Below are 8,282 nucleotides of genomic sequence, written 5' to 3' on the forward strand. Positions count from 1 at the left end.
CTGATGATCTACTTAACTGACCGGTCCACACATTGAGTCATCACTTTGATACATTGAGGCAATCAAACTGTTTATAAAATACTGTGCGCACTCTCTATAGCTTTCTATATCTTTTTTTAGGATTTGAATGTGGAGAGACTTTGTGCTTCCCGAGTTGACAGAGACAGAATAGACTTTGCCTTGTCTATTGTTGCCTATTTAAGTGAGTTGGTGATGGTAGTCTCTATAAAAATCTGAAAGACTCAACCTATCTTGGATGCTTTTGCTTTTACAGTCTCCAAGGAGTCTTATGGGTCCACCATCACCAACTCACTGAAACTGGTCCACAACCTATATCACAACCATCCTCAAGATGGTACTGCAAATTTGGAGCTGAGCCATCGATTGTCTGGGGTTGAGAAAAATGAACGCTTGCATTATTCAACTAGCATTTTAGCTGTTTTGGTAGCATTCAAGGTGGTTATGGGTACACATTCTTTAAGACGATCTTTACTTTAACAAGGTCTTATCTCATTAATAATGACACGCACTGCAGTTGTGTCATCCATGAGCTTTAATGGAGCTCTCTGTTGTGTTGTAGTCACTGATGTAAGCGGAGTATTGAGGCTTGGTGAAAAAACACAAAACTGATGTACTCCTGTGCACATACTGCTTTTTTAGTAAAAAAAAAAAAAAAAAAAAGGTGATCCATTGACAGGTGCTAGAGGGTATGTTCAGATGGACAAATCTGCTGTGGATTTGCTCAGGAACAACACATTTAAAAGTCAAGCAAACTTCCATAAACAAAATTTTTGCATGTGTGGTAGAGGGTCCAATAGATGTAGGATTTGAGGTTTAAGGTTCCTAATTACACACTGCAAACAAAGGGACCAAAAACAACAACAACAACAACAACAACAACAACAAATAAGCACACACAATAAAAATAGAACCTAACTAATATAAGAGACATATAATAAAATACAGTAGACTATAGAGAAATGTAATGTGAACAAAATATAGAGTGAATACAATGTAAAAAGAAATGATACCATGTGCAAAAAAGTTCTTAAATTGCAAATTGTTTTGTGTACAGTATGTGTATTTGTGTGAGGTAAAAATGTGCAGACTCTCTCAATAGTCCTTGTTCGGTAGTAGTATTGCCTGAGGACAGAAACTCCTCCTGAGCCTCTCTGTGTTGGTCCTCAGGATCTGGGAGCACTTCCCTGATAGAAGCTTTGAGAATAGTCTTTGTACTGGTTGGTAAAATGGCTTTAGAAATTCTTTTGGCCCTGGATCTGTATCTCTGGGGGTAGTTGTCTCTGATGCAGGGGAGAGAAGACCTGATGGTCTTCTCCAATGTCCATACCACTCTTGACTATGCCTTTCAGTTCTAGTCTGTGGTACCTCCAAACCAGACAGTGATGTTTAACACTGCCTGTGTGGCCCTTGAACATGGCCAGGCATTGTAGATGGTAGAGATGCTGGCATGCCCCTGTCATCAAACTGGTTGACTGAAGAGGTTTTGTATGAAATGGATCACAAGGTATTTAAAGCCGGCCCCATTAATCATCAGGCAGCAGTAGTTCCTTACCTAATTCCTCCTGTAATCAATAATCATCTCCTTAGTCTTGGTGTCATTCATGGAGAGATTTTTATTGTGACACCATGTGGTGTCCACTTCTTCTAAGTAAGCCTACTTGTTGTTTTTTATGATGAGGTCACTGTGTCATTGGCAAACTTAATGTAGTGGCTTGTTCACCATGTCTGTCTCTGAGTGGGAACTGACCTGTAATAGTCAGCAAGTAATGGAGACTGGAATGTATTAGTCACTCAAAAGACTTGATGACGGCTGAGGTTAGAGCACATGGTCTATCTCTAATCCTTCAGTCCTGTTAGCTTGTCCTTTTTTTGGATAGGTGCAATGCTGGACACTGATGCAGACCCTGCGTTCTGTTGAAAATGCTGGTGAATACAGGAGCTCATTGAATTTAAAGTGGTGGATGCATCAAAGCAGCAATGTTATATATATCTTTCATATACAGTACAGCAAGGATACATTTCAGTTTTATGTAGTAGGTTAAGTAGACTAAAAACACTCACATGAACTGTAACTAAGAAAAAGAATAAAATGTTTTCCCCCTTTAGTAGTTTTTTTTATGATGAGCACTTTACCTACAGCACAGTTTTTGATAAATACTATTAGTTTTTAACTTTTCAGTACACCTTTGTTATTACTTATTTGACTGATTATTTATTTTTAACATAATTAATGGTGGGCAAAAAAGTCTAAGAAGCTTCCTTCCCTGTCCTACGGGAACATGTCAAGGTCTAACAAAAAAAAAAATCATTGCATTTTTTTTGTATCCTACCTAGCATATAGCATATCTTCAGAAAATGTGCTTTTTAGTTGCTCTCTCTCTCTCTCTCTCTCTCTCTCTCTCTCTCTCTCTCTCTCTCTCTCTCTCTCTCTCTCTTTCATCTTTTTTGCTGCTTTGTTTATTTTCCATTGCACCCCTACTCAGCTTGTGCTAGTTTCACACAGAACATATATATATATATATATATATATATATATATATATATATATATATATATATATATATATATATATATATATATACAAACCAAGAAAAAGAGCAATCATATCCATTATCAAAACATACGACCCAATTTAGCAGGAAACCCATTTGGGTCATGGGCACCAGACACAGCTGTCCTGACTTCTAGCTTAGCATTATATACTGAACTTGAACTTCTGTCTTGATTAGCTCTGCTCAATCCCTTGTGACTCCCAAGGCAGAGCAAAAGTATAAGGAAGTCAAGGGGCTGACTTTAAGGGCAGTAGTTTTTGGTTTAAAGATTTATTTCAGCTGTCTAGCACAATCTAATAGTGTTAAGGGGGCGAATGTGCTGCTGTCGAGCAGAACTTGTTGTGGGGTCGCCATGTTAAAAGAGACCACCCAGCTTATAACAGCAGAGACTGTTATCCCACGACATTCTGACCTCTGTGTTCATTCATCATATTTATGCGCACTTATTTAAATGCATTACAGTTATGAAAATGTATATTCGTACATATGCTCCCACTACACATATACACAGTACACATGAACAGATAATGCATTTTAATTTGATACAAATACAGATATGATTTGAAGGCAGATTGTAAGGGAAAACAGTGTATTTATATACACTAGTGCACACTACAGTATATTTAAAAAAAAAAGGAATGTTTTTATTTATAGACCTGCCTTGTTTATCATTCATAAAGTTCAGGTACTATGCATAGGGCAGCTTATCTCTGCTGGGGTCTCAAAACAATTAATCTTCTTCTTCTTCTTCTTCTTCTTCTTCTTCTTCTTCTTCTTCTTCTTCTTCTTCTTCTTCTTCTTTATCAAATGAAAATCCTACCATAAAATTATACAGCATCATAAAATGTCATTTAAAGGACCCCATTTTAACTGGCGGCATCACTGTATCCCGGCTTCGTAGTAGATTCAACTGTATAAGAACATTCTGAAATGTAACAAAACCCCAAAACTGAAGTGAATCTGAAAGGCTGCACAGTCTATCTAGTCTGAGATAAGTTATGAATTAAATGATGTAGCTTGATATAGGTTGAAGAACCATGTCCAGGAGATGATTAAACGAATTTAAATGTCTCAACAAATGTCATAAAATATGGACAAGCCCTTTTCTAATTATATGTTACATGATTGTGTATTGTATATTAAGCTTATTTTCTTGTAAACAATATCACATTATTATTTGTTATAGGCAATAAAAGACAATAATGTTCAAAAGAAATCTCCCGTACCAGCTATAACTGCAATCATACACATACAATCAGGTTTTGTCAGAATGACCCACACATGGTCTGTGCCTCCTGCAGGGATTTGCAGGCGACTTGATCGGACACCTCTATCAAACGCTTCAGTGAAAGCACAGCTCCAGACTAGCATGATTGCATTTAAGGTCAGGGGACAGGGCAGGTCATTCAATTACAGACAGCGCTGCTTTCTTCTTGTCTAAATAAAAAAGCTCTTGCACAGTTGTGGTATATTGGGGTTGTGTCTATGGCCATTATGTGCATATGGCTGTCTGTATTTCTCTCCTGTGTACAGTATATGAGGTGACAAAAAAATTACAGTGTCTTAAGCTTTACTATGAAGTTGCTGTAATATCAAGCCGCCAGTACTACTGGTAGCCATGGTATTTCCACTTGACAGCAAATCAGGTTTTCTTACTGCTAAAATGAACATTCTGGAGGGAGAGTGTTTGTTTCTGAAATTCAACCATGTATTTACTGTCTACTGTCTTCCCTCCCATTGGTAGTCGGTTCATCAGGTAGCTCCACATCTAGTCACTCGTATAATCAGAAGTTGCCAGCTCTAATTAAAAATGAATGGTCTTTGGTTGCATTGTTGCCAGTCACTGTATGTGTGAATGTAGTATTAGGTGTTGGGTCACAATCCTAAAAGGCACCAAAACAGCTTCAGAGCACCATTGGCGTAGATTAAACAAATTTCTGTATGTGTACCATACATCTTTTTTCCAACAGATATTCCCTCAGTTGTAACTGTGAAATTTATTCATTTCAATTATTTTTTATACTTTCAGTGAGTCCTGGTAGAGACGACTCCCATAATATAAGAGATTCCTCATGGTATAATAGGTCTGACGAGCTTTGTATTGATTTGCAGTGACTGTTGTCTTTAAGGAGACAAGTGACACAAAAAGCCCTCACACTATAACAGAGACCTCAGAGCTAACTCAGCGCTACCCCACTCTCTGTAGGTGTCAGTTGCAGTTTTGTATTGTTCTCTTTGTGAGTGCCACACATGCTCTCACCGACTTGGTGCGTACATAATGAAGGATGACCTTTTTTTATTATTAAATGCTGCATTTGTCTTTGTAATGAGGACATTTTTGCACTGCAGCCCAAACGGACTGTGTAGTTATTAGTGGACTGTTCTTGCTAAAGCAACCTACTTAACCTGAGGAAAGTGTGTTTTTCATTACATATTACACTAATTCACTAGCATAAGTCATGGAAACCACCGTGTGACCAAATTCTGATGTCATTTCACGCTAATTTATTCAGGTTTTGCCTTTAATATATTATATTATATATATATATATATATATATGTATTACCTTTCCATAAAGGGGAACTCAATGAATGTAGATCTATCACAGTTATGCATATGTAAACATAGGCTTTTGTAAATAAAAGCTCATTTTAGCATATGACGTAATATGAGGATTCTGCATTCACCTTTCACTATCCATCCATTTGTCCATCTTCTATATCAGACAGGTTACAAGTTAAACTGGAGCCTACCCACATGGCCAGAGGCAACCCCATTACAGTTCACAATAGCAGCCCAGAGAACAGCAAGATTGTAAAAAAGCATTAAAAAACATTGGCGATTGGCGGGAAGTGACACCCAACAAACTTTACTTGACCAAAAACAAACTAAATTCTATAATAACTCTTTTCAATTGTTTTTTTTCTACACATCTGTCTTCATATATGCTAAAATGTTTAATAATGTCTTCTTTAAGTTGTATAAGAAGAAACAAATTTGCCCCTCATTTAATTAAAAGAACCATTGGAGGGCAGTGGTGAGTGGCAGAGGATGCGAAGTGGGGGTTTGTTGGTGTGTGTGTGTGTGTGTGTGTGTGTGTGTGTGTGTGTGTGTGTGTGTGTGTGTGTGTGTGTGTGTGTGTGTGTGTGTGTGTGTGTGTGTTGAATCAAAGCTAGCATGTTGACATCATTTACATACACATAGACAAGTCAGACAAACACACAAATGCATGAAGCTATTGCCTCCCATCAGGGGTTTAATAGATAAATGACAGGGCAGATCAGTTGGCAGTGGAGTGGAGAGGAGGCTAAGTCTGATCTTTGACCTGCCTTATTAACAGCACAATGGCAGAAGGTGGCAGCCATGCACATCCTCCTCAAAGGAGATTTCCAACACAGAGGCGCCGAGGCACACACCCTATTGGGTCCTAAATAACACCCTTTATCCCAGATCACCCCAAGTCTCAGCAACCCCCAGGTTCCAGCATCAAATAATCTCCATTGCACACGCCCCACCACTAATCCCAGTCACTAGACACATCAATATTGATTTGATCTTATTGCATGAAAAATGAGAAAATTAGTTGACACCAACATTGATATCAATACAAATAAATGACCAGAACAATAGAGGATCATTTGATAAGTGATTTTCAAGCAAGCTGAGTACATTCTCAGTCAGCCATAAACTTTTATAAGCAGAACTAAAAATAAATAAATGAATAAATTTGTCCTTCATGCTTATGATCCCTATGGAGCACTAAACTATGTAATACACAAGGATCCTTTAGCGGAATAATGACAATAATTAGAAAAAATAATAAAAACATACAGTATATCTTTCTATAGCTGACCAGTAAATCAGCTCTGATTTGTTTTGTCATAGTGGTGCAGTGGGTAGTGTAGCAATCTCACAGCTTCAGGTTTCCCAGTTTAATGCTAAACTTTGGTCACGCTGTGATGGGGATGTGGTAGCCTGGTGGGTAAGATGTTGGACTACTGATTGGAAGGTTGTGAGTTTAAATCACAGGTCCACCAAGCTGCCACTGATGGGCCCCTGTGCAAGGCCCTTAACCATCAGTTGCTTGGTTGTATAAAAAATTAGATGAAATTATAGGCTGCTCTGGATAAGGGCATGTACCAAATGCTGTAAATATGTTCTCCCAGTGTTCTTGTCTTACAAGGGTCAGTTCTCTGCTTTTCTCCCACCTTCCAAAACCATGCCAGTTGATGTACTGGCTTCACTAAATTATCCTTGGAGTGAAAGAGTGTGTGAGGCGGCGTGTTTGTGTGTGTGTGCATGATGCCTTATGATGTCACATATTCTTCTTTTCTTTTCTATCAATCTGTTATCTTTTCCATAAGATGTTATTAACTTATACAAGTTGGATTGTCATTTAGAAATGAAGAGAAAAGTTCCATTCCATTTATTTTTAAAAAACAATTTTTATTTATTAAAATGTTTCAAAGTTATGGTTTTTAATACCATGAGTCCATGATGCGCCTCATGCTCATGAACCTCATGCCACCCATTCTCATCATTTCCCTGAAGCTCCTGTACTCTCCTGGCCCAAAGTACCACATCTTGCCTCTGTAGTTGGGGTGCTCGTACATGAGCCAATGGCCGTCCATCACGTGACAAGACATGCAGCCATTATACCAGTGGTAGCGGTTCATGAAGGAGTCACAGTCATCGGTCATCTCCATCATCTGGCCCATGTAGTTCTCCCTATCGTAAACTCTCATTCTGTAAGATCCTCTGTACTGCTCGGGAACAGAAAGTAATAGGGTTAGAATCAAACATATTGAAAACCCTGAGCACAAAGACGTTTTTCCCTTAACAAAACAGATGTAACTGGTCAGCTATTTATCAAGTCAAGTTGGAACCCTGTCCTCCCCTACTATGTGCCCTGAGTCCCCTGGGATACACTCCAGGTTCCCTGTGTAGGATAAGTGTTAAGAAAACAGAGGGATGGATGGTGTGATGGATAGATTGTATTCGAGCAAGAAAAACATAAAAGTATGCAGTGGTATGGGTTCTGGTCTTGAGAGTAAAAACATTGCACAGCTATTGATCATACCATAGGGATCATGCGGCAAGACCTGATCCAGTGGTTCATGCCCCAGCCCCACATGTTCATGTAGTCATTGTACTCTCCTTTTCTCAAGAAATACTGGTTTCCCATGTAGTAGGGACGATCGTAGACCATCCAGCAGCCGCTCTCAACCCTGCAGGAGTAGCAGCGTTTCATGTAATAGTACATATCGGTACAGTCGCCGCTACACTCATAGGAGCGACCCCCGAAGTTCCGGTCCTCGTAGAATATAATCTGTATTTAGAAGAGAAACAATATATTAATAAAATGCATTTTATTAAACCATTTTGTCACATTTTGCTGATGTGTACCTTGCCCATCATTTTGACTTGCTTGTCAGTGCTCAACTGGCTGAACCAATGTTCTGCGTGGTTTAACTCTTGCATTTATACCTGTTCAGGCCCAAACAATATGGAACACCTATTGTCTAAACTCCTGACTAAGCAACATATCTCAGGGGCCCATAAAGAGCTATACAGCTTTTTATATGACTCAGTCTTCAGAGAACGGACATCATAGGCAAAACAATGTAGCTCTGTTTATTGCTAAACTGCATTGTTTGGTCTATACATACAGCAGGCATGCTAGGATCATCTATGTTTTTTGTTACTGTT

General features: G+C 38.7%; 1 protein-coding gene across 1 annotated transcript; it reads right to left on the bottom strand.

Moving 5' to 3' along the window:
- Window positions 1-7,051: 7,051 nt before the first annotated feature.
- On the bottom strand, window positions 7,052-7,902 carry LOC113663419 (gamma-crystallin M2-like). Its single transcript, XM_047809340.1, has 2 exons — window positions 7,654-7,902; window positions 7,052-7,336 (listed from the first exon to the last, which is right to left on the bottom strand). The coding sequence occupies exons 1-2, from the start codon at window positions 7,834-7,836 to the stop codon at window positions 7,052-7,054; spliced, it is 468 nt and encodes a 155-aa protein (XP_047665296.1). The 5' UTR covers window positions 7,837-7,902.
- Between the last annotated feature and the right edge of the window lie 380 nt (window positions 7,903-8,282).

The sequence above is a fragment of the Tachysurus fulvidraco genome, chromosome 26, assembly GCF_022655615.1.
Source record: "Tachysurus fulvidraco isolate hzauxx_2018 chromosome 26, HZAU_PFXX_2.0, whole genome shotgun sequence".
Classification (NCBI taxonomy): Eukaryota; Metazoa; Chordata; class Actinopteri; order Siluriformes; family Bagridae; genus Tachysurus; species Tachysurus fulvidraco.

Coding starts and splice junctions, on each gene's coding strand:
- LOC113663419 (XM_047809340.1), bottom strand. CDS start 7,836: ATGTACTATTACATGAAACGCTGCTACTCCTGCAGGGTTGAGAGCGGC. Junction 7,337..7,653: donor CTTGCCGCATGATCCCTATG/GTATGATCAATA, acceptor GTTCCCGAGCAG/TACAGAGGATCTTACAGAAT.